Here is a 25,740-nt window from a genome sequence, read left to right on the forward strand (position 1 = left end):
GCCGAGCCTGTACCAGGGTGTGTCCTTACCCTAGAAAGGCCTGAGAGAGTGTGGGTGAGTCACTGTAGTCCATTCCCATGGCCGGAGTGTCCCTCAGTGCTGCCTGGCTGCCACCCTGGTTTCCCAGAGGGCGGGGCCTTCCTCCCTCTTCCACTTCCCCTTCCTCACAGCTACGGCTCCAGAGACAGGAGACTTTCCCAGGAGCCAGCTGGGCGTCAGAGGCCTGGGAGCCTTCTAGCTGAACAGGAGCAGGAGAGAGAAAGGGATCAGGGGCCAAGGCCTGCCAGAAGCTTGGGCAGCCAGTTTCCCTGCCTCCCCTGGGAGGAGACTGAGTAGGGCGATGGCTGCCGGTGCTCACCCAGGCCTGTGTGGGGAGCTGCAGGGACGTGGATGAAGCCAAGGGAAGCGGGAGAGATGCAGAGCAGATATGAAATTGGCTTTGGGAAGAGCAGGTCTGGGGGGTGGAGTCAGAAGGTTCCCAAGGGTCTCTGCACCACGTCTCTGGGGGTGGTGTGGTCCATCCTCCCACCCCCCCCTTCTTATTCCTTTGTCATCTTTGTAACGTCTCCTCCAGGGGAAAGAGACCAGCTGTCATTCTTCTGAGAGCTAGAGTGTGTTGGGTCCCCTCTCCAGAGTTGACCACAGGCATGGCAAGCTGGGTGCCTCAGCAGGGGTCGCCTGGGCATGGCCTCACTCGCCCTGGTCGCTGCCTATCCTCTGTCGCCCTGCACGGGCTATGCGGGCGTCACTGCAGCACAGCTGGCCAGTTGGGGGCACAGACTCTGTGGCCAAGGTGGGGTCTCCTCATGAGGAGGGACCATTGAAGAGACATTTTTGAGATTAGAATAAAACACTTACGTTTGCTAAAAATTGTCCAGTCTTATGATGAAGACGTCTTCTTTTTACACTGTCACAGAAGAAATAGAACCAGGGTAACATTTCACCAATTATGTAGCTGACAGAAAAATCCTTTTTTCCTCTAAGAAGTTAGATGATAATAGAAGCTGGACCTTCTGAGTATGCACTCAGGGGGCTCGCAAAGCACCTGTGTGGCCTCTCCTCAGCCCCCTGTGGGAAAGCTCTGGGTAGGATGCTGGGATCTGGCACCTGCCTGGGGCAGAGGGAGTTCTGATCCTGCCACTTACACACTGTGTAACCTCCGGGAGGGGGAGGAGGTTGTAGCTCTTTCTGGGCCTCTTTCCCTGCCTGTAAAGCAGGTGCCGAGAGTCTCAGACCTGCCTGCCCGCCTCCCTTCGTTGCCATGGGTGAGGAGAGTGCATATCCATTTCACAGATGAGGAACTGGGGCTCAGGGAGATATTAGGGGACAGGCCCAAGGTCACCACACACTTTGCAGAAGGGGACATTGCCCAAAAGGATGCATGGAGGAGTTGAGGATGTAAAGGTGTTTGCCACCTGGGAGAGTGGGGATGTGCCCTCTCCTCCAGTCTGCCAAAGCTGAGGGCTGGGTTAGTTCCCTGGCTTAGGTCCCTAGCTCTCAGCATTGCTTCCCATGCCCCAGGGTCCCTCCCCTGAGATTAGCCGTGATCTTCCCACCCTGGAGGGTCTGCCCCTCCTCATTGAGCCTTTCATAGCAGCAGTATCCATAGACTTTTGATTCTTGGTCTACCTCTCAGGATCTGAGACCATTTCTGTGACCTGCTGGATTGGAGGGGGTCTGCCTCCCTGGGTCCCAGAGGCTGCACCTGAATTTCCTCAAATTCTGGAGAATAGGGAGGTGAAGAGTGTGAGACCACCTCAGGGCAAGACCCAGGGGAATCCTGAAGCCAAGCAAACCTCAAAGCCCATTTCCACTCAGTCTGTACTTGGCACTGTGCTAATCTGAGCTCTCTGTGTGTTCTCATTCTGTCCTCATGGCCACCTGGGAACATGAGCATTGTCACTGTCCCCATTTTCCAGATTGGGCCAGTGAGGCTCAGAGAGGTTGAATGGCCTGCCCAAAGCCACAGGTGAGTGGAGGATGGAACTGGCCTCTGCATCTGGCATGCAGGTCTGTCTGACCCAGAGCCCTGTGGCCACAACTGGTCTTGCATAGTGCATGGACCCTGGCCTGGGGCACTGGGACCTGGGCCTGCTCCAGCTAGCACTCATGTTCCCACTGGTCCTCTCCCTCCCTGCCTGGGAGCCTAGCTTAGCTCCCTCTTTCTGGAAGCATTCTTCCCCTCCCCCACCCCTCCTTATTCCTCCCCAGACTTGGCATTTCTGCCTTTGTTTCCAGGTTTTCTGGGGCTGGGAGGAAGCAGACAAACTGAGGCCACCAAAATTTAGCAAATTGAAGGAGTTCTTGTGTTCCTGAGATTTGACAATTTCAAAACGCGTGTTGGCTCTCCTACTGGCAGAGCTTCCTGGAAAGACGTTGGGCCTAGAGCCCCAGCCACTTCCTCCCCTCCCAGGACTCTGGTGGGAGGTGATTAGGGAGGCTCCCAGCCAGTCAGCCACTTCCTCCCGGTCCCCCCCCCCGCCCACCGCCCCGGCTATCAGGTACCCCACCCTTGGCTTGGAATGGGAGCAGCTGTTTGGGGGCCCTCCTTCTTCCCGGGGCTGGCCTTCCCCATCTTGCCTGCTCTGCCAGGTTCTGGATCTGGAAAGAAATGAGAAGGGAAGAGAAGGAGCCAGGCACAGTTCCCTAGGGCCTACATCCTCATCAAGCATCCTAATTGGCAGTAACTCATCCATAGACCCCCAAATCCTTGAGTATGGAGTGCCTGTGGCAGCATTCCTAGCCGCAGCTCCAGGCCTGGCCCCCAGGCAGGGCCAGTAAATGTTTGTAGGGGTCAGGAAGACATCTGTAAAATGTGCAGTCCTCCCTGGGCATGAGGGTTGAATCCTGGTGTCCAAAGGACTCCTGGGCTCGGAGGTGGCCATGTGTAAACCATGTGACCCAGAGTCGCTATAAAACATCCTTGAGTCTCAGTCTCCTAAGCTGAAAGTGATGGTCAGTAATGCCATTTTTGAAGGGCAAGAGCTAACAGGTGTGTAACATGCCTGGCAGATGGCAGGGGCTCTGTGAACATCCACCACCGTTGCAATGACCGCCAAGGGGCAGAGCCTGGTCTAGCCCCAGGGCTGTGGGGCCAAGCTCCACACATGAAAGGAACAAAGCAGCCGCCTGCATCGCCCTCACTGCCTAGAAGCCAACAGGTCTGGATCCAAGTTTTGACTCTCACTACCCAGCTATGTGACTTTGAGCAAGTCACTTAACCTCTCAGAGTCACAGGCTCCCCACAGGAAAAGGATGATGCTGGTTCTTCTCAGGATGTGATGAGTACTGAATGAGGCGGTATCTGTGACCAAGCACTGTGGCCAGCACAGCACTGGCCAAGCACCAGGGAGGGACGGTTGTTATGAAGGGTGTGCTAACCCTGACCTGACTCCGTCAGTCCTTAGGCGTTCAGCTGGGGCCTGGGCATTTGGGGTCAGTAGATCATGTGAGCCGACCTCCCTGGAACTTAAGCTGCTGAGGAGGAGAAGTGAACAGACAGGGTGAGACGGAGGACAGGATATGGCCAGAACTTAATGAAGCGAGGTCTGATCTGGCATGGGGCCAACTAATCCATAGTTGCGAAATCGGTTCTGTTAGCTCCCTTAATGAGCTACGAAAGCTGGGGAAATTAGTGCATGAGAGAATAATGGCACATGTCTGAGGCTCTAATTTGAAACCAGGGCTAAAAAGTTAGATTTGACATGACCAGCAACTCTCCAAATAGCACTGGTGCCCTTGCGGGGAGGGAGAGGGTGAAGTCAGTGACAGGGGGATGAGTCTGGGTTTATGAGGAAGATACTGAGGCCTTAAAAAGGAAACTCCTGCTTCAAACCCTGAACTTGAGGTCAGTCTGTACCACCCCATCCCGAGGCTATGGCCTCTGCTCTATGTAGGCAAAGCAGCCAGCAAGGGTCCCACTAGCTGGCCAGGGGCAAGGGTGCAGAGTATTAATAACCACCCGTGCTGCTAACAGCACGAGGCAGGGTGGTCTCAACAGCTGGCTGTAAAATGAATCCTGCTCTTCCAGTGGTGTCTCTCATAAAATTAGAGATATGTTCCCATGGGAAAATAATCCCAAATAATTACAGAACTGGGAGCCAGAAGGGACCTCAGATATGGCTGAATTGAAAAACTCCTAATAAGGAGGGAGTTTAGTAAATTCAAAGTGCTTTTTCTCATCTATAACCTCCCTCTGTAGAGAATTGGGGTTCTCCGCAGTGAAAAAAATGAGTCGCAAACCTAGATTTTCCCATAATATTCTGTTCAGTTCCACTGCCTGAGTGTTTGGCGCTGAGCGTGTGCAACTGTGGTGTAATCGACAGCCCGGAGATGCAGCTCCTGAGTGTTCCAGCCTGCCCTTGCCTGAGGCTGGGGTGAGACCCGCAGGGTGGGAGAGAAGGTGTTGCGGGACACAGCAGTCCTTCCTGCCTCTCTCCTCTCTATCCTCTGGCATCAAACCAAGCTGGAATCCCAAGAAAGTGGAAATAATGGGACTTTAGTGGCCCATAGAGCAGTGAGAGGAAGTGGATCCCTGGCCTCCATGAGGTTCCCTTTGCTGTAGGGTTAATGTCTTTTGGGCTGTGGGCTGTCATGAAATCCAGAGTTCATATTTTTTAATTTGCTGCTGCCTCACTGATGGGAGAGATTATAAACCAGCTCTCTTCCCCTGGAAGGAGTGGGTGTTCCGGCACAGGCCACAGCAGTTTGGCCTGGGCTGCAGGTTCATTGGCTGGGAGTGTGGAGGTTGGGATGGGGTGGGAGAGGCTGCTTGTCCAGCCCGGGGCCTTGGGGCCTTGTGTGTGTGTGTGTGTGTGTGTGTGTGTGTGTGTGTGTGACAGATACTGTGAACACTTTTACTTGAAAAGAGCCCATCCTGGGGTGAGCTGGATGTGGACGCTGGCTGTGTGGGTGGGCATGTGGGCCTGGGAAGAAGGGTGAAGAAGGGTGTTGGGGGCTGGTCCCAAGGCTGTGTCTTACAGAGTCACTGCAGACATCCCAGCTCTGTTTGATGCTCTAGGAAGGCAGACAGAGTACTTTTACAGCTCTGGGCAATGTGAGGTGATGGCTCCTGCAGTGGAAATGGGGCCTCAGTGGGAGAGGAGGTCTGAGCAGAGGGTCTAGGCTTGGTCACCTGCCCAGACAAGGCTGTCACAGGTTGAGTTGTAGCAGCAAGACCCCCAGTCTTTCTTGGGCGCCTCTCTGTGCCCAGTTCTCTGCTAGGCACTTCAGAGAAATAGAAAATATTGGATAAATAAATGGACAGATGGATGGGCCTTATTCTCTGAGGGGATCAAAATCAACATCACAGAGTCTAGAGACACAAACATACCATGGCCCACACACTGACACACATTCCCCAGCCCCATACCACATACACCCGTACACACCCATGCACACACCCCTTATGTGCATGTACTCTTGTGTACATTTACCCATGTTTCCATGCACACACGCACATACCTACTCACATCCCTGCTCGTGCACACACCCATGCACCTATGCACACATTTATTTCAGAACGAGTTTCCCAAGTCTTGCAAGTAGTAGTTTTGGCCAGTGCCTCTCTGACTCGGGGCCACCCCCTCCTCTCATTTCCCCTCAGGGAGGGGTTGTCTGGATGCTCTCTCAGGAGTCCTGTTCTCCTCCCTGTCCAGCCTTACCTTACTCCAGCCTGGTGGCCCCAGGGCAATGACTTCATCCTCCAGAGCCTCTTTTTCCTCACTCTATAAATTGGGGCTGACGGTCCCCGCCCTGCTTGCCTCACAGGGTGGCACCGAGCATTCCCATGAGATAAGGGAAAAGAGTGTTTTGTAAACTGTAAATTGTTTTCCAAACAGTCAAAAGCTGCTGTTGTTTTCCCAGCTCCCGAACTCAAGAATTCCTCCGCCTGCATGTAAACCCTGTGCTTGGGTAGAAAGGGACACAGCGTGGAGGTAGGGAGGAGGCCTGGCCAGTTCTGAGGCTCCCATTCCACCTGGAGAGCTGGAGGGGCATGGGTCCCTCTGCCCTCAACCTTTGCTGGGGTCCACTGTCTGGTGGGGTTGGCAGGGGTCTCAGCTGTCTGGCTACGGGCTCTAGGGGTAGGTGAGAGAATTTGGCAAAGGTGAGGGGAGAAGGGAGAGGTGGAAACCACATAATCAAAGACTGAGGCTAGAGCATTGTCATTTGATCAAAGAAATATGGTCTCAAATTCGATGCTTGTGTAACTTCAGTGGGGGCCCACAACTCAAGCAGAGGTGGGAGCCCTCCCTTAGGAGGAAGCCAGGGTTCCGTCTCACAGGCGTATAAGGGAGCCTGTTGGGCACTAGCTGGAGCTGTGGAGCTGTCCAGGAGCCATCACAGACCCTCCAGCTTTCGTGGACCCCTGGGGGGCTCAGGGGATGTAGGATGGGAGTGAGGACAGGGTACCGGTCTGTTGGGTTGTCAGAAGGCCACCCCATCTTCTTTTCTTCCCAGCTGTGGCTGGGGACCAAGACACCGGGTGGCCCCCAGCAGCTTCAGGCATTTGAATATGGGGTCAGTGGAGACCAGAGGCTGCTCCATGGGGACAATGCTGTGGGAGTGGGGCTACTGACCCCACTTTGCAAGGAGCCTCTGACCAGAGGTCCTCCCTGTGGTTCCCATCCCCCCCACCCCCAGTCTAGCCCAAGCCCTGCATCTTAACACAAGGGAAACAGAGACACAGAGAGGCAAAGGACCAGCCCCAGGTCACAGTGAGAATAAGAGTAGAACCTGGGGCTCCTGTCTCTTAGCCCTGTGCTCATTCCCATGCCTGGGAAGATGGGCTTTTGCCTGGGGACACCTTTCATGAAGGATAGTGAAGCCTCATATACTTGCATGAATGAAGCCAACTTGTAGCAATGGCCTTGTGGGCTGGAGGAGTCAGGATGGGCTCCTTGGAAGAGGAGGTGAAGTTCACCAGAGAGGGTAGGTGAGGTACAGTGGGGAGGAAGTCTGTCCAGGTTGTCATGTCTTTCATTTGTTGAGCCTTCCTGGGTCCTCAATTTAATCTTGTTCTCTCCTCATGATGGGTTGTGAGGGTTTCTTCCCTTTATCCCCACTTTATAGATTTGTTCATGAAATCTACAGATATTATCTGAGCCAGTGCTCTGTGCCAGTACTGGGACCCAGAGGTGACCAGGCAGACTGGCCCTGCCCTTGGGGGCCCACAGTCTGAGGCCGGAGGCAGCACAATGCCAGCCTGACTGGGGAAACGGCTGCATGATCTGGGGCCGGTTATTTCACCTCGCTGTGCCTCAGTTCCTCAGCTAAAGAATGGTGGTAATAAAGTCCCTTCCTCCTAATGTTTATCAAGTGCTCAGAACAGAGCCAGGCATATTGAAAGTGTAACATCTATATGTGTGTGTTTGTTTAAAGAGTTATCAAAGGAACAAGTTAATTGTAGGTCATGAGCAAGTGATGCACAGGAGGGAGGAAAAAAGGGTGATGATGCGGGAGCTTTCTGGGGAGCTGGCAACATTTTCTGTCTTGATGGGGGTGTGGGTCACAGGGTGTATGCAACTGTCAAAATTCATTGAACTGGACTCTTGAGATCTGTGTATGTAAAGTATACCTCAATAAACAAGCATATATAGAAAGAAAGAAAAATAAAGGATGAAGGGAGAATAAGGGACCCTCGAGGTCCTGTTTAGACAGGGTTGTCAGGGAGGGCTTCTGAGAGGAGGTGTATCTGGCGGTACTCCTAGGAGAGGAGAAGACTTTGGCAAGGGGGAAGAAAGATGAGAACACTGAGGCTCTAAGAGGTCTGGGGCTGCACTCAAGGTCACCCTGAGACATCAAGAGAGACAGCCCTGGAGATTTCTTGGCAGCTGGCCCTGGGTGGGCCCAGGTGCAGGGCTCTGTAACCTCCCCTTTAGAGAGACCTGGAGGCATTTATTGTGTTTTCTAGGGGCAGTTTTCTCCCCACCCCTGTGCCTGTTCTCAGGGCCTTGGCACTCAGAGAAGGACTATTTTAATCCATGTGGTAAATGGGATCCTAAATATGGACTGAGTAGGGTGGGAGGCATTGAGAGGCTCCAGCTCAGGACAGCTCCACCTGTTCCTCCTCCTCAGCCAAGCACAGGGTGCAGGCTCAGGCCATCCATCTTCCTCCTCCTTTCCCTCTCACACCCCCATCTCCTTCCAGCCCCATGCCCATCATCCCATCCTTTGTTTGATCAGGAGCCCAGTGTTTTCTGCCAGACCCTAGCTGGGGACTCCCAGGTAATCCCGACCTGTCTCTCCCTTCAAGCTGCTTCCAGCCTGGTGGAGGTACAGAGGCAAAAACCACTGGGGGAGGTGCTGGGAGCACTTTCCAGAGGAGGAGACATCTGAACTGAGCCCAGGTTCTGAGAACCTTCCTCAGAAAAAGGGAGTTGGCCCAGTGGAGGAGATGGAGCAAGAGTGCACCTGGCGTAGGCAGAGAGTGAGGCCTGTTTGGGATCAGAACATACATCATTCTGACCGGAACCAAGTGCTCTGGGGCCAGGGTAGCAGGAAATGAGCTGGGAGAGGAAGACGAGCTCTGGATGCCAGGCGAGGAGATGGCCTTTATTTGGAGCACTAGGGCTGGCGATTTAGAGTGGGGGTGGGGATAGGTAGTGAAGGACCAGAGAGAAAGAGGTAGGGCTGAGGACCCCACCGAAAGCATTTCAGCTGTGGGCTTGGGATTTTAGGAGAGAAGAGAGAGGACCCTGGTACCGGGGTCGGGTACCAGAAGCAGGGCAGAGTGAGACGAGGGTCCAGGAGCCTGCCTGGGGGCCCTGGCAGGACATGGTCAGGTGGGCTAGGGAAGAGGTGGCAGGGGGCAGGGAGAAGTGTTAGGAGGCCAAGGAGAGAAGGGGTGCAGAGAGGACAGAGCAGGGAGGGAGGATGGTGCATCTTTGGTCCTGTGGCTAAAGCCTGAGGTGCCCCTGGCTTGAGCCACCTCAGGACACAGTGTGGTGGGGGGAGCTGATGTGGTGAGTGGGGGTGACCAAGCCTCTACCCCCAGTGCTGTTAAGTAAGAAGCCGATACATGGGAGCTGTGTGGGCAGAACAGAGGAGGCAAAGGCAGCACGAGCAAGGGATCCATGGTTTCCAGGCTGGGAGTGTCTGCCTACAGCCGTCTCCATGCACACCCCCATTCTGGACTGGTTAGTGGAGAAGGAACCCCAGAGCTGGTGGAGGGGCTTGCCCAGCTCCTTGCACCCCACACTAGGGTCAAGCTCCAGAGACCAAGGGGCAAGCAGATGCAGGGACCCACTGCCTTCGTTTCCGCCCCAGTTGATCTTTGCCTAGAGAGCTTGGTCTCAGAGCCTGCCCACACATGCCCTGGCAGAGGGGAAACCATCCTGCAGAAGAAGAAAGCAAGGCCCAGGGTGGCCCAGGGTCCGGTGGGTACTGAGCAAGATGGAGCTGGTCTGAGCCTATCTTGGGTTCCAACCCTGGTCTTCAGCCCTGTTCAGCCAGGAAGCAAATGTGAGCAGCCTTACCCGGAGGATGGCTTGTCCCTGCTCTCCCCATTCTGGGCCACCTCACGCTGCAGGCTGACTTCTCCACCCCCTACACCTCCTCTGAGCATGACCACTTCAGGGTCTTGCTCATTTCCGGTGATTGGCCTTAAGGTTGACAGCCACAGCCCAGGGCTGAGTTAACCTGAGCAAGGATCCTGACGCCCACCCACGTGCTGCCTGCCTTGATGTGATGCATCCTGTGGGGATGACTATTATTATTCCATTTTACAGAGTTGTGGGCTGTGGCTTGGAGCTGTGAATGTTTGCTTGAGGTCACAATGAGTCATTGGAGGAATTTAGCTCCAAGCCCAGACCTCACCCCGCCAGGCAGTCACTTCCCTCGAGCAGGGTCCTCCTTGCCGCCAACCTCTGCCTCTGGTCCACAACCCTCATGCCATCTCACTGTAAAAATGAGGCTCTGGGGATGTGTGGCTCCTGGCCTGGGGCCTCACAGGTGATGTGTGATTTGACTACAAAGTCCACTCAATTTCCACTTCAGTTGCTGTCCCCAAGAAGGGAGGCAGGGACTTCTCTGGCCTCTGAGCCCTTCCAAGCTTTCAGCTACTTTCCAGGGCTGCCTGAGCTACCAGCTAAGCTGCTTGAAGCTGACCCTCAATCAAGTCCAGAGGCTTATTGGACCACAGATCAGGGAAACCTGGATTTGAATCCTCATTTTGCCCTTCATAAGCTGGGTGACCTTAGGCAGGTCACAGGCCTCTCTGAGGTTACGTGTCCTTGTCTGTAAAGTGAGGGCAGTGGCACTACTGGGTGGCTCCTGGGGAAGTGGATTTTGGGCCTGACACTCTCTGTGCCTACCTGCCTGCAGCTCCTATATGACAGCCCCAAGGCCCGGCAGGAGGTGGACCACCACTGGCAAGCCTCGGGCGGCCCCCACATTGTGCGCATCCTGGATGTGTATGAGAACATGCATCAGAGCAAACGCTGTCTCCTCATCGTCATGGAATGGTATGCTGGCCCACCCTGCCTCAGCGCCTCATTAGTACCCTTGTGGCCTCCAGGCTCCCGCCATTCTTTAGGGGCTGTCTCTGTTCTTCAGATAGCATCTCCGGGAGGCCCCCCCAGCCTCTGAAGGGTCGCGGACCTGCGCAGCTGGCCACAAGGGCCTTCCTGCAAGGGTGGGAAGGAATCCACAGGGGCTCTAATGTGACCTCCCTGGGTATGATTTCCACTCTGTGAGGAGGGGCTGGAAGAGCTTAATGTAGGGGGTGGGGGAGAGATGTGGGGAAGAGTGGGATGTACACTGTCCCCTCAGCTTTCTCCTTCCCACCTGGATTTGTGCTCCCACGGCCCCACCAGGTGCTGGGTGATCAGGGCCTAGATCCAGGAGCTAGCGGCTTCCTCCACCCTGGGCTTCTCCCACGAGCACTGTGGCTCAACCCTAACCTTCCTCAGACCCTGGGCCCTGTGTCTTGGCCTCCAGCTCCTCCCTGTCTGCCTTTAAAGTTCCCCCTCACCTCACAGTGTAGCAGCTCTTGAGTCAGATTTGGGGTTCAGATCCTGGCTCTGCCACCCACTAGCTGTGTGACCTCAGGCAACTGCTAACCTCTGAATCGCTGTAACGCCCATGTAAAATGTGGAGGGAGATCTTAATGTAGCATTCACCCTGTTCATTCTAAGTGCTCTATGTGTATTGCTGAATCAATCTTCACAACTCTGTGAGGTTGGTGCTATAATCCCTGTTTTACAGAAGAGGAAGGTGAGGCACTAAGAGATGAAAGGACCAGCCCAGGATTACACAGCAGTACACACAAAGGGTTTGCCTAGGGCACAGCACACAGTAGGTGCTCAGAAAACAGTGGCCATGACGATGATAACTGACATCTCCTTCCTCACTTGGGGAAACCTGGATGAGGGTGGGGCTGCCAGGTAGGGGCAGTGCCCCTGGGAACACAGGTGCTCCCTGGTTAAGATCCTCCCCTAGTTCTAAGAGTTGAGTTCAACCCACCCAAGCCAACAGCCCACCATGCACCAGGCTCTGCAAGGCACAGGGAGGCTGAAGGTGACCATTCCCCAGGAGAAGAGCAGCAGGGCTGGAGGCCTGGGCCCATGACTCGGGGCAGGGGCAGGTTGATGCCTGATTCTCCTCCTCCCTGCCCACTTTCTCTAATAGCATGGAAGGCGGTGAGTTGTTCAGCAGGATTCAGGAGCGTGGCCACCAAGCTTTCACTGAGAGAGGTGTGTACATGCAGCTGCACTAGGGATTTGGGCTGAGATGGCTCACACAGAGTTTCTGTGTGATGCTGGGCAAAGCCCTGCTCCTCTCTGTACCTCAGTTTCCCCAGCTGAATAAGAGAGGATGCGACAGAGTGTTTATCTCCCAAGGGGTTCTGTGAGTCTGTGACACCTTGTCAGAGATGGGCTCTCCATGACCTTGGGATGGAGGACTCCATGCCTCTTGGTGCCAACCAACAGTTGAGCTGGGGAGAGGTAGCCCAGGCCCGCTGAAAGAGCCCCAGATGAGCTGGGGGCATCCCCAGAGGAAACTAGGGTGACCAGGGTGTGGGTATGGGATGGGGGCCCTGGGTGGGAGGAGTGCACCATCTTGTGCTTTCCCAGGAGGGATGATGGGGTGGGGCCCCCTAGGCTGCCTGACCCTTGACTGACATCAGTGACCCCCTCCTCTGTGTCTGCAGAAGCTGCAGAGATCATGCGGGATATTGGCGCCGCTATCCAGTTTCTGCACAGCTGGAACATTGCCCACCGAGATGTCAAGGTGAGGCTCCAGGATCCAGGTTCGGAGACCAGGGGAAAGAGTACCATCCACAACCCTCAATGGTCCCAGCATCCACTAGATGGAGGCCACGTTCCTTGGTTGGCATTCAAGGCCTCTTCCCCCTGGCCAAGACTGCTCTTCTCAGCCTTTTCTCCCATGGTTCCAGCATATTCATTCTGCTCTAGCCAGATGGGTCTCCTTGTTTCCTTTAAACACTGTATAATCCCAATAGCCATAAGAATAATTGAATGCCTACTTCAAGCCAGTAGTCCTGATAAGCATCTCGTTTAATCCTCACCCAGCCCTGTGAGATGGGTGCCATTACCCATGTGACAGATGAGGAAACCGAGGCTCAGAGAGAGATTGTCTTGCTCAAGGCTGTGCAGTTGCTGCACTGGGATTCATGCATTCATTTGTTCATTCAGCAAAGATTTTGTGGAGACAATGTGCCAGGCCTCAGGAAGGGGCTGCCTTACAATGTTGGGGCTTCTGTGAAGTAACAGCCATAGTTTCCATAGGTGGAGCCCTCTAATGTCAACATTTTAGGGGAAAGAAGCCATTTGCTGGGCACTGGATGAAGGAGCAGAGGTAATCCCAGTTGCTGGACCTGCTTGCCCTTCCAGTGGATGGACTTGAGAGATGTTCTCTCCAAACTTCCTATCTAGGGAGGACTGACTCTTACAGGTGATCAAGATCAGATGGATGAAATGCAAACCGAGGCAGCCTTACATACACACATGCACACACATGCATGTGCCAGCCACCATCAGAGTAGAATCTGCAACTCCTGGGCCCTCAGCCCCACACTTAGAGCATGACACCCCCAGGCTTATTTCCTCCTAAGACTGGGCAGAGGAGACCTGAGGGCCCAGCTGCTGCATCAGGTTCTTCCTCTGGCTGACTACTGCCAACCCATACAGTTATTCTTTGATTTTGGATACACGGGGAGCCGTAACAGTCTCACCTTTGCTTTATTTTGCAAAATAAACCATTGCTTTATTTTGGCCCTGGCTTCCTTTTTTTTCTCCCAAGGGGAGAAAAGCCTTCTGCCGAGAAGATTCCTTTGTACAGACCAAAACTGATTCCCTGTTTTTAATCCCAGTCCAAGGTTGGATCGTCTTAAACAGGACCTGAGAAATAGCTTTCACTGGCTCCAAACTGGAACTCCATCTAACACCCATCCTTCTACCCCAGCTCTGCCGCTCCTCTCCATGGGCCTAGGTCCTACCCATTCATTAAAAACCAGCTTCAGGGCTGCCTCCTCCATGCAGATTCCCCACTGCCTTCATCCCTCAGACTCTCTGTGCTCTGCAACCAGGAAGGATGGCCTCTGTGCAGCTCCTGGGGTCTTAGCTCCCGGAGCAACCTCAGGGGGGCTGTCCTGCAGGCTCATTCTGGGCTGGGTACAGGCTGTGTGCTTGGCAGCACTGGCTCGCTTGCAGCCCACCTTCCCCCAGAACCCTCATTTTGGCATCTCAAGGCATCATCACCAACTCAAGCTCAGAATTTCCTGCCCCTGGGCTCTCCTTGGCACTCGGTTATCTGCAGCCTTGGTTGAACAACTGCCTCAGTTTCCCCTCTGTGAGATGAGGTGTCACCTCTCAGCCACATTAGTGTCCTCCATATTTGACCCGTGTTGTTGGTTGCCAAGACCCAGGTCTTTTTAGTGAGATGGACCTGGCTCCTCCTGCATCAATCTGGATGAGGGAAGATTCTGCCTCCACCTGGTGCCTAACTCCAGACTAATGTTTTCTCTTCCTGGCCCAGCCTGAAAACCTGCTCTACACGTCCAAGGAGAAAGATGGGGTACTCAAGCTCACGGACTTTGGCTTTGCCAAGGAGACCACCCAAAATGCCCTGAAGACTCCCTGCTACACTCCCTATTATGTGGGTGAGTCCTTGGGATATGGTTTGTACCTCTTTACCACACCCGCCTCACCCTGCTGTGGTATGGGGCAGCCAGTGGGGTGCAGAAGCCAAAGGGTTAAAGCCCCGTGAGGAGGGAGGGGAGGATTCTGTCTGCGAGGAGGCGGTGACTGGGGGGCCGGAGGTTGCAAAAATATTCTCCCAAACTTCAGCTTCTGCTTTTGAAAATAGATCCAGGAAAATTCTGGCTGTGGCCTGTGAGCTGAATGACATCACAGCGGCTCTAAATATATACGTGATAAAAGGCTGCCATCAGCTTGGGATGGAGCCCAACTGCGGTTGTTTTTCTCTGGTTTTTATCTTCCTGGGAGTCATATTCAGAAAGTGGGCAGGCATTTCCTCCTACATTAGAGGGATGCAGAGTACCAGCCACCTGCCTTGTGGGAGAGGGTCCCTTAGGTGAGGGCATGGATGGGACCCGGGGTTGTGCACATACCCATGCTTCCTGGAAAAGCTCCCTGCTCCTCTGTGAGCGGGCAGCCCCCAGATCTGGAGAAGCCCCCGCTGAAAGTGCCCCTTCCCGGAGAGTGGGGTGATGACTCGTTTTACAGAGAGCTCTTCTCCCTCAGGATAAGCCTTCCAAGAGCTGTTTAAGGGGTGGGAAGCCCCCTGAGAAAGCTGGAATGGCACTCTGTTTACCAGAACGTGTTTTGCAGTATTTTGACTTAGAAATCTTCCGGCCTACCCATCTCATTGAACAGATGGGAAGACCAAGGCCCCATGGGCTGGTAGCCAGGCTGACAGTGGAACCCAGAGCCCTGGCCGTGGCCCCTCCTTACCCATGACCTAGGCTGTACATTCAGGAGGCAAGGGACACAGGGCAGCTGGCGGGCTGAGGCCCTCTCACCTACGGCAGGACCCCATCAAACCCCAGACTGCCCTCCTATCCCTCTCCTCCCACACCAAGACTGAGATGGCCCAAAGTAGCTAGGAGGCTATAATTTCTTACAGCCCAGTCTAAAAGTGGGATTATTTTATCTGGGAGCTGCTTTTCCTCCCGCAACTTCACACACATGCTGCCTTCCCAGAAGGTGCCAGACACCAGTCTGCTCTGCCCCATCCCCCAGCTTGGGCACCTGCTCTCCACCTTGTCCAGGATTTAGGCTCCTGCCTGGGCTCGAGGACCCTTGGGACTGAGGCCCCTCCTGTGCCCTCTGCCCTGGTAGCTCCTGAGGTCCTGGGTCCAGAGAAGTATGACAAGTCATGTGATATGTGGTCCCTGGGCGTCATCATGTACATCCTGTGAGTACCATCCATCTCCTGCAACCCCATGTACCCTCAGAACCACTTCTGCCCCCGCCATCCTTGGTGAGGGGCTTGAGTGGGTCACTCTTCAAGGAGGCTGCCCTTCCCTTCTGGTCATGGGACACCTCCTCTTCAGGCTCCCTGAAGGCCTCCCCATGCCAAGGGCAGATGGTGGTCCTGGGATGAACACCAGAGTTCCGAGGGCTGGTATTATTGCCTTGGTGTCTGGCTGCCTGTCTCCCCAGTCAGGGTCTTGGGGGAGGAGAATGGGTCCACCCTGGCGCTTCCCCCACACCTGTGCCGAATGACCTCTGCCCTCCCCCAGCCTATGCGGCTTCCCGCCCTTCTACTCCAACACGGGCCAGGCCATCTCCCCGGGGATGAAGAGGAGGATCCGCCTGGGCCAGTATGGCTTCCCCAATCCTGAGTGGTCGGAGGTCTCTGAGGATGGTGAGTGAATCTCTGCCCCAGCTTGCTCCGCTGGACCCCATAAGCCTTCCTTCTGGAAGAGAACACTTTGGTGTCAAACTGACCTGTATTCAGATCCTAGCTTCCCCCACATCCCAGCTTTGTGGTCCTAGGCAAGTCACCTAACCTTTTTGAACCTCAGTTTCTATATCTGCCAAATGGGCTCAAAACCTGCCTCCTCAAAACTTCCTCTAACTCCTGTTCATATTTTCCCTTTGGAAACCACAAACAAGTCTGCCTCATATCAATTATCTATTGCTGCCTAACAAATTACCCCAAACACTTAATGCCTTAAAACAAGGAACAGTTATTAGCACACTGTTTCTGTGGGTTAGGAATTTGGGAGCGTGTGCAGAGCTGGTGGTCTCTGGGAGCGGGGGACCGGCTCTGAGGAACTTCGCAGCCTCACCACTCCCCTCTCTTCACTAGCCAAGCAGCTGATCCGCCTCCTGCTGAAGACAGACCCCACAGAGAGGCTGACCATCACACAATTCATGAACCATCCCTGGATCAACGTGAGTGCCACCTCGTCCTATGGTGGGCAGGGTGATGAGCTTGAGCAGGGCTGCCAGAAGAGTGATGGCTCTGGAGTCCCTGCCGTGGGCCACAGATGTGCGGTAGTGCCCCACCTGTAACCTGCCTTTGCCACTGCTCATGTCAGGCTCCTTCACCTCCCTGAGTCTCCGTTTCCCCATCTGAGACTGGAAGAAAGGGGTGGGGTGGGGCAGCCAGTGTTGTCCCGGGTGCCCGCAGGGTCTGATCCACGGGCCTGGGGCTCCTTCCAGCAATTGATGGTGGTGCCACAGACTCCACTCCACACAGCTCGAGTGCTGCAGGAGGACAAAGACCACTGGGATGAAGTCAAGGTGGGTGGACTCTCCCTCAGCCTCCCTGCAAGTAGCAGGGTTTTGGAAGAAGGGACTCCACGGTGGTGACCACCCAGAACCTGGGTCTTCGGCCCCCTCTACCTTATGTCAGTGACGGCAGCCGTTGTCTGACCGTGGCACTTGGAGCACTGGGCTGCACTACCCCGTTCAGGGTGGTGCTCCTGGCTCACGCCCTCAGTGAAGAGGGTCTTTGGGGTCAAACCGACCAAGCTTTGGCCATAATCCCTCCTATGATTTGCAACATTTGGGAGGGTGGTCAGCCTGCTTTTAGACTTAGGGGAGGCCAGATTTGAGCCTATGGGGCAGCAGCTCAGAGCCTGGGGCAACCAGGGCACAATCTTCAGGCGCTGGTGCCCTGGGTGCACAGCAAGATGGCGTCCCCTGCAGGCCTTGTGGTTCTGAGCAGGTGACATTGGTCCAAGTCCCTGTCCTACTTACCCTTGGTGTGGTCCCAGGGAGTCACTATACTTTCTGTGCCTTTTTGGATAAGCTCAGTGTCTACCACAGTGGACTAGAGTGAGGATCATATGAGGCAAAGGGATGGGCCCAGTGCTGGGTACACAGGGGGCACTCGGGCAGCATCGATGGTCACTGCCATCACTGATATTATTAAGGGGCTACTCAGGCAGCAGGTGATGTCTCTTGAGGTCAGTGTACCTGCCCTCCACCCACATCTGTCCCCAGGAGGAAATGACCAGTGCCCTGGCAACCATGCGGGTGGACTATGACCAGGTGAAGATCAAGGACCTGCAGACCTCTAACAACCGGCTCCTCAACAAGCGGAGGAAGAAGCAGGCAGGCAGCTCCTCGGCCTCTCAGGGCTGCAACAATCAGTAGCTCATGCGGCTGTTGGGGAGCTGGGCCTCCGCCTGGAGGACACACTGGAGGGGCCTGAGGCCCTGACCCAGAGGGCCCAGGCTCATGGTTTTTAACAAAAGGATTAGTTTTGTTATGTTTTAATTTGTCACTTGGAACTTCAGGATGGGGGGACGTGACCCTGATCCTTCAGAATTCCAGCCCAGGTTCAGGCCCTAGACAAGGGCCAAAACCTGGGGGCTAGGGAGCCACCTGCTGCAGCTGCAGTGCCTTTGACCAGAGTGGCCTGAATGAACTGTGACTTTGTCCTGCCCTGGGCATGGCCTTAGACTTCTAGGCCACTGGGAGTTGTGGCTGGGCTTCCCTCCTTCTGTGGAAACAGCTCCCTGGAGGGTGGGCAGATGGGCCTGGCCTTGGGAAAGGCATCCGGCCACTGGTTGTCATGGTGACCAGGGACAGAGTTGCTGTCTCTGAATGCTGAGTGAGTGAGCAAGGGAGGGAGAGGGGCAATTGAGGGTCTGCCTGCCTTCTTGGGGAGGCTGCTCTCCCTCACGCTGCATGCCTCTCTCAGGCTCACCCCTCTTTGGTCTCCCTGAGGCTGCAGGGTCAGTCTGCCTGGCTCTCTGGGTGGTCCAGCCCTGTCTTGCTGCAACCCCATCCCACGGGGCCCTTGGAGTTCTCCTTGCACAGAGTCCCTGGGCCCAGCATCCTGTTACTACCCCCCACCCAAAGAGTAGCCTCTCGTCTCACTGAGAGTGGGAGGTATTTTTAACCCCTTTTTTTTACTTCGGAAATGTCACTGTGACAAAAGCTAAAACAGTTACCCTGCCCCCACCTGCTCACAAGATCCCAGGCAGGAAAGCCTTTCCTTAACTGTTCATCCTCTACTCTGTCTTGATTGAAGGCAGGGGTTGTCTCTTGGTGCACTTTTGCGAGAGTGGATAGCTCGGGGCAGGGCCAAGGGCTCCCCGTTAATCAGGGGTCTCTTTCTATACTCCGGGTCAGACCCGAGGCAGTGGAGGGCTGCTGTGTGACGCTTAGAGGGTCTGGTCCTGGCTTTGGCAGAGTCGGAGCAGAGAGTGCCCCTTCCTTGCTGGTCCAGGCTCACCCAGCCCCACACTGCCCAGGCAGCCTCAGGGTGCTGAACGCCTGATATGGGCCTGGCAAGTGCCTGACCCCCGGCCTGTTTGCTGGTTCCTTACGCTTCTCTCACGGGCAGGGAAATCCTAGATCACGTCAAATAGGGTGGTTACACTATTTGTAAAACACTGCTGGGTTTTACATCCAGATATTAGTAAACAACATTTTGACATTTTCCCCTTGTTCCTGAGTTTCTCTTTGTCTATATGAGTGGACAAAAGTGGCCTAAGGGCATGTCCTCACACCTACTAATGATTTCACTGCTGCTGGACAGGGTGCCTCAGGCCTGGTAAACATGCCAGGCTGCCTCCGGTCCACCCTGGCCTCACCAGGCATGGGAAGGTCATGGGAGCTAAGGGATGGCAGCTGCCCCGTGCCCCCAGCTCTGTGCCGCCCGGTGCGCTACGTGTGTGACACCCACCCCCGGCTTGGTGTGTGCCAGCGTCTGCCCACAGTGGCCACCCCCAGCTGTGTGCCAGCCTGCTGAAGGGCGGGCAGAGCGCCTGCTGCAGCGCTGAGCTATTTTCAGAAGCTGCCAGATTTCATTTGGCAGCGAGGATGTCGGGGAGGGGAGGGGGCGGGACGCTGGAGACTCTTTTGACTACTCCAGCGACGGAGCACCCTCAGCCCTCGGGAGCCCTTGCGGGCAGCCTCGAGGGGGGGCCCTGACTGTGACATATTCCCCCAGCTCCTGTCCTCTCCATTTCCCAAGAGCTCATCTGACACCTGCAGCACTCCTTCCCCCACCTCCCTTCCCCTCAGGGTGTGGGGGAGGGCGGGAGATGTTAGAAGACAGGGACAGGCAAGCCACCTGAGATGAGTGCTGCTTCCTAGCCTGGTGACCTTGGACAAGCCTCCCCGCTTTCCCACCTTGATTTCCTCAGCTGTGTATTGGGGTTGATGATGTCCACTCTGGGGAGACATCTGGGGCATCGGGCAGATGATGTGTAAAGTACTTAGTGGGGTGCCTGGTGCATGGCTCATGCCCAGCACCCATTTGCCACCCCAGCATCCTTAGCTGTCAGGAAGGAGAGAAGTACCTGAAATTGCTCAAGGAAAAAGCAGCCCAGCCCCAAATCTACCTCTGGGACTTTCCACCCAGAAAATCAGGCTTTCTCCACCCATGGGGTCTCACTCCCAAGGACCTGCTCTCCAGAACAGCATCATATGGGCTTCCTGGACCTTGGTTCCAGCCCTGGGCTTCATCCTTGAAGGGGTGGCCCACCCTTCTGAAGGGCCCCTGAGGTCCCCAAATGAATTCTGGGGGCCTCACAGAGCCTGTGGTTCAGACCAACCCTTGTCATGTACTCCGCCCAGTGAAACGCTAGCCAGCTGCAGAGGCAGGTAAAGTCTGTCTAGTCACAAAGCTGCAGAGGTGCAGACGGACTCCTTCACTTGGCTACTTAGTGCCCACTCCCGGAGACCCTGTGCTGGGTGCAAGGAAGGCAGCAGTGGAAGCTGAGGATAGAGTCTCACCTCGGGGAGTTTACACACATGAGGGAGAAGGACAAAATATCACACAAATACATGTTGAATCATGGACTTGATATTTTCTATGAAAGAAAGACGTGGCTTCCTTGCAGAAGGAGGTGTCATCGTGCAGTTTAAGCCAAAGAGGTAATTTATGCCCCAGTGGCTGGGGAGGGTGCCTGGTAGGTTGCAAGGCTGAAGGCAGAATCGCAGGACCAGGGCCTTAGGGACAGAGGGACTCTGTGCGCCCCTCAACTTTGCCTGTTTGTGCTTCTCTCGGGGGCTGGCCTTGATCTTCCTCCTGTACTGCCTTCTCCACATGCAAGACCAGAGCTTCAGTAGTCCTAGCAGGGAGGCATCTGCTCAGCTGTCTGCATGCCGTTCCCAGGTTTCTTATTGGCCATACTTGGCCCATTGCTGTTGGTGGGGGCATGCCCCCTCCTATGACTAGGTGGGGAGGGGTGCAGCAGAGGTAATTAGCAGAGGAGAGGATGGAAGGATTGCCCGCGGATCTCCCATATCTGTGTGGCCACTTCCAAGAGCCCCTGAGGAGCCTGGCCCAGCGACACACCTAGCCCAGGGCTTGGCCCCCTGATCTCTGGCATGAGGTACAACTCTCACAAGCCAGGGCTGGGAGGCTGGATGCCTGGCCAGATCACACTCTTTGGGGCCTCAATGTGGCTGTCTGTGAAATGGGAGCAAATGCTGACAATTAGCTGGTATCAGGTGAGCTCAGAAGCCAAGGGGCCTATTCAGACACATGCATTCACCCGGGCTTCATGTGGTTTCCCCAGGAGCTTTCAATAAAGAATCCATAAGAAGTGTATTCACATGTGTGTGCGTGTGAGTGCACGTGTGTGTGTGTGAGAGACGTTTCTTCCCAGTGATGCTCCCCCTGACCCAGCCGACAGCAGCGTTCTCTGTCTTACAAACCTGGTGCTGGCTGCCTTCCAGCGGCCTGGCTCATTGCTATTCCACACCAGCCCCTCTCCGCCCTCGATTCAGCCCCTCCACTGCAGCGTCGGAATTGAGCCTCAAAATGCAGCTTGCCGCAACCTCTGCAGGGGTCTCGATGCTTCCAGGGCTGCTTGAAACTCTCTCTCTCTCTGGCAGGCGTGGGGAGGGGGCACAGGTCCCGGGTAGCTGTCTCCGAACCTGGCTGTCTTGGGCTGAGCCTTTGAATCCCTAGTGGGTTCTTACAGCTGCTCCCAAACCCAGCAGGATAAAATTCTCCCCTTTGTCCCTCTGGACAGCCAGCATGTTCACCCCTTGGAATTGAGGCCAGCAGGCAAGGAAGGATCTGGGAAGCCCACCTCCCACCCTGTGTGTGGAGTGGGGTGGGGTTATTTAGTTTGGAGCCAGGAGATCTCAGCTCGGGTTTACATGAAGCCTTGGGCAAAGCTATTTCACCTTTTGAGGTTCCCTATCAGTAAAATGAGACATTGATTAATCAGGGCCAGATCCTCCCTGCACCCTTGGTAGACATGCTGCCACTAGTTGGTGGATTATGAGAATGCTCTATGGTTTCAGGCAGGTAATGCACTTTGCTGGGCCTCAGTTTTCTTACCTCTTAAATGGGAGTAATCCTCACAAGGGTGGGGGAGGACTGCAGTGGAAGAGGGGAGGGGTGGCCAAGCCCCAAAACCTTGGTCACCAATGCAACTTACGTGTCTGCTAGGTGACACACCCAGCTACCAGGACTTTGCCAGTTCTGCCCTCTCTCTGTTTCCCCTGACCAGGAGAAGGCAACCAGTGACTCAAGGGAACCAGTTTCCTGGGATTCATAGGAGCTGGTCAGGACAGGTTAGTTGGGGTGTGGGGCAAACTGCTGGTCACCTGGTGAGTATTCAGTAGATGCCTACTGTGTGCCAGACCCTGAGGCAGCTGTGGTCCTGCCTAGGTGGAGGGGGAGACCACAACATCATAATGAACAGCTGCCATTTACTGAGTGCCTATTGTATGCCAGGACTATGTGGGGGCTTTACCTGGATCATCTCACTTAGTCCTCACATTCCCATTTCACAGATGGAGAAACTGAGCCCTCAGACTCTTAGCCGGAGGAGGTCAGAGGAAGGGATGCTACTTTTGGCTGGGGACAATCATAGAGGGCTTCTAAGAGGTGGTGACATGTGAATTTGAAGGGCAAATTTGGATAGACAAAGATTTGGGAAAAGTGCATTCCAGCTGACAGGTATGGGGGAGGCAAGGTGAGGAGGCAGGAATGGGATGTGAAGAACGGAGAACAAGTCTGTTTAACCAGTGAGAGGCAGGAGGTCGCTCATTTCCTCACCCCATCTCCTGTAGGTAGTCAGGGTGGGGACTTTAGGGGTGAGACAGTGGGTACCTGGTGGCAGCTTCTCTCTCTTAGTGCTCCCTGGCCAATCTCATGTGTGGAGGATGCATTCTCTCCTCCCCATATCCACATCTGCCTCCCCTAGAGATACACCCGGCTCTTGATGCTAGTTTGTCAAACTATCTATCCACCTCCTCTTGCTGGTATGGCCTTTTCAGGTGGCTCCAGAGTTGGATCTTTTCACACTGGATTCCCTGGACCCTCAGGATGTGGCCTCTGCTTCCAACAGAGCTATTTTGTGTACTGGATTTTCTCCTGAGATTTAATTTGAACAAGAGTTTATGTGCTTTAAAAAAGTTTATGGACCATTGAACTAGACACTTAACATCTCAAATCGTGCAGTATGATCCCATTTTACAGATGGGAAACCGAGACTCAGCATGACTAAGTACTTGCTGGGGTCCATGGCTGGGCTCTGATATGGAAAAATGGCTTCAAGATTGTCCTTTCTCCCACTGTCCTCAAAGGGTCCAGACTTCATGCGGACAGGCAGAGAACAGCCACCTGCACAGTCTGATGGGCTGCAACAAGTGCTAATAAGGAAAGCAGAGATGATGGGGTGATCGTGGCTCTCTTAGGCAGGGTTGTTTTCCTCTTTCTGGTGGGGAGTTCAGAGAAAGTTGGGACAAAGAGGAGGTGATGGGGATGAGGAGGTATTGGGGAGGCACTGGGGAGCCTGCCTCATCCCCAAATACCTGCCCCTGATGCAGCAGCTGTGTGGATAAAGTAGATTATGCCCCCAGCCTTCAGCTGTGTTCACATCAAGCCAGAGAGACCAGCAAGCCAATCCACCATCAGACCTGGAAGAGATCCTCTGTGCAGAGCAAGGTAGGCCCTTCAGCTGCCCTCTGGAGTAGCCCCCCAGTGTGGTGAACCTCCCTAGTGCAGCCTCACTTCCAGTTTATGGGACCTCGACTCATGGGCCATGTCTCCCCACCAAAGAAAGGCCCAGTGAGTGAGGGGCTGGGCTACCCAGCTCTGGGCTTGGCCTGTTCCAGTTACACATTGGAGCCCATGTTTTGAGCATCTAGAGTGTGCCAGGATGTCTCATATGTGACCTCCTTTACTTTTCTGTCCTTCCAATAGCTTTCTAAGCAGGGATTATGCCCATCTCGCAGATGAAGTCACTGAGGCTTGAGTAGCATGGGGATAAAGTGCCCAGGTTCCTCCATGTGGTGAGTGGCAGGGCGGGGGGTCTGAATCCAGGAGCATGGGGCTCTAAGATCCCCTCCCTAACAGAAATGCTCTCCCTGCCCAAAGAATCCCAACTCTGCCTGACCCTTCCCTGATCTTCTCTGTCCCTAGCTGCTAGAGGAAGGGCCCTTGGTGGGGGGCTCCCATGCTCTCTGGCCCCCAAACCTGAGCAGGGAGTGCCAGGCACCTCTCAGCATGGTTTAAGGTAAAGGCATTTCCCTGTGGATGAGATGGAAGTTGAGCTGGGTCACACAGCCTGGGGCCCCTTCCAGCTCTGCTCTGTGACCATGGACAACTCCCTTAACTCCTCTGAGCCCATCTCCTCATTAGAACATGTGGACAGTAACACCTGGCCCCTGGACCATGAGACTGTGAAAGGTAAGGCACGATGCCCTGAAGAGCTCTCAGCATATCATAGGTCCTAGAAAATGTCGCTTCACACAAAAGACTGTAGGGTTTGATGGTGTATGGGGAAGTATTGAGTCGAGGCTGAAAGCCTTCAGAAAGGAGGCTGTCTTCCTGGGAAAGGCTGCAGTCAGGGCCCCTGTCTGAGTGAGCTGCCCACCTGCTCTGGGGACCTCTCTTTCTGAAGGTCCCTTTCAGGCCAGGGTCTAGTGGGCTGTGCAGCAGGGCTGGCCAGGGCTGCTGGGGAGACAGTGAGGCAGAGGAGACAGCCAAGGCAGGTCCGAAGAACTACTCCTCACAGGGTCATAAAGGTATCCAGGGAATGTGGGGCACAGGGCTGGTCACCACACCAGCCAGATGAGGGGATGGGCTGACCTAGAGTGTCTACTATGGGCAAGCCTCCCTGGACCATTGGCTGGGGCAACCTAAGCAGACAGAACTCTTTCTTTAATGACAGAGTCCATAGCCAAAGTGGGGTGACAGACACGGACAGGAAGGTCAGGGAAGGTTTCCAAGAAGGGGAATTCAGCTGAGGAAGAACGACCAGAAGAAGTTGCTGTAAGAAGAACAAGAGGAAGGGTATCCCAGATGGAGGGAATAGCAAGTGCAAAGGCCCTGGGGCTGAAAAGACCTTCAAGTATCTGAGGAACAAAAATGAGTGCAATATGCCTGGAGAGTGCTGCTCCAGCCTCTCTCGGACAGAAGTGAGTATGTGGACTGCCTTATGGGGCCCCAGGAAATTGGGCTTTTTGGAGCGCCTTTCTATAGGCTCTGCCACTGACCACCCAGAACAGGGTCTGACCTAGGGCTCAGGACAGCTTGAGTCAACCCTTACGTGGCCCTTGACTCCCCTGATATGGCTTTAATATCTAATTGTTGACAATAAATTGAACTCACTAAACTGTGGATGCAAAGCTTGCTGGAGCTGTTAACATCAACAAAGCCAGTAGCTGTGTCTATTTCCACACAGAGAAGACGCAATAAAATATAACTCACCTCTGGAGATAGATTCTATAGAGCTAGGGCTCTGCCCTCTGGGCCCAGGAGAGAGGGGATCAACTCCTCTTGGTGAGCTCCTATAAATGGGGTTCAAGCTTATTGGAATTAGGTGAGTGCTCGGGTGGGAGATCCTAGGGTGTGGGGTGTGCAGAGATTCTCGGCAGTGACTATGTATTATAATATAATCTCAGTCAGCAGGAGACAAGGCCCTCCTCTCTCCAGCACATGAGTCATACAGGCCAGGGGCCTGGGTTGGGAGCACTGCCAAGGGATGAGTGGTCCATGCCTGCCCTTCAGGGCCTGACCCGGAAGGTTTTCTTCCTTCTGTTACTCTGATGGTCAGGTGGGTTTTCTCAGAGAGCTATTCTGCGGAATAAATCCTGCCCACCTGAAGCTGGGACGGGTGCCTGGAGTAGGCCAAGATGCAGTAGATGGGAAGAGGTTTGGGAGAAAGACAGGTACCCAGGTTCTGCCCTCTGGAAGGAAGGTGGTCAGAGGTCAGCTGATTCGTCCAAGGTCATACAAGGTTAGTACAGTAATGGAGCTGTGAACAAAAGAAGGCTCCCTGGAGATGGCCCTAAATTTGGGGGTAGAGGAGGAGGGCAT

At 54.6% G+C, this 25,740-nt stretch overlaps 1 protein-coding gene across 6 annotated transcripts in view; it reads left to right on the forward strand.

Annotated features, from left to right (window-relative positions):
* The window catches only part of MAPKAPK3 (MAPK activated protein kinase 3), a 41,548-nt gene extending 18,819 nt beyond the window's left edge, over positions 1–22,729 (forward strand). For 5 of the 6 annotated variants that reach the window (XM_061196885.1, XM_061196880.1, XM_061196879.1 and 2 more), the window contains 9 exons: positions 10,324–10,463; positions 11,629–11,693; positions 12,152–12,231; positions 13,999–14,122; positions 15,324–15,399; positions 15,728–15,852; positions 16,300–16,385; positions 16,656–16,736; positions 17,442–18,888. In XM_061196885.1, the coding sequence (XP_061052868.1) occupies positions 10,324–10,463; positions 11,629–11,693; positions 12,152–12,231; positions 13,999–14,122; positions 15,324–15,399; positions 15,728–15,852; positions 16,300–16,385; positions 16,656–16,736; positions 17,442–17,594 (930 nt within the window). In that variant the 3' untranslated portion in view covers positions 17,595–18,888. Of the gene's footprint in view, positions 1–10,323; positions 10,464–11,628; positions 11,694–12,151; positions 12,232–13,998; positions 14,123–15,323; positions 15,400–15,727; positions 15,853–16,299; positions 16,386–16,655; positions 16,737–17,441; positions 18,889–21,922; positions 21,987–22,694 lie in introns of those variants that run through there. The other variant, XM_061196884.1, reaches the window with a different exon arrangement.
* Positions 22,730–25,740: the final 3,011 nt, after the last annotated feature.

The sequence above is a fragment of the Eubalaena glacialis genome, chromosome 7 (assembly GCF_028564815.1).
Source record: "Eubalaena glacialis isolate mEubGla1 chromosome 7, mEubGla1.1.hap2.+ XY, whole genome shotgun sequence".
Taxonomy (NCBI): domain Eukaryota; kingdom Metazoa; phylum Chordata; class Mammalia; order Artiodactyla; family Balaenidae; genus Eubalaena; species Eubalaena glacialis.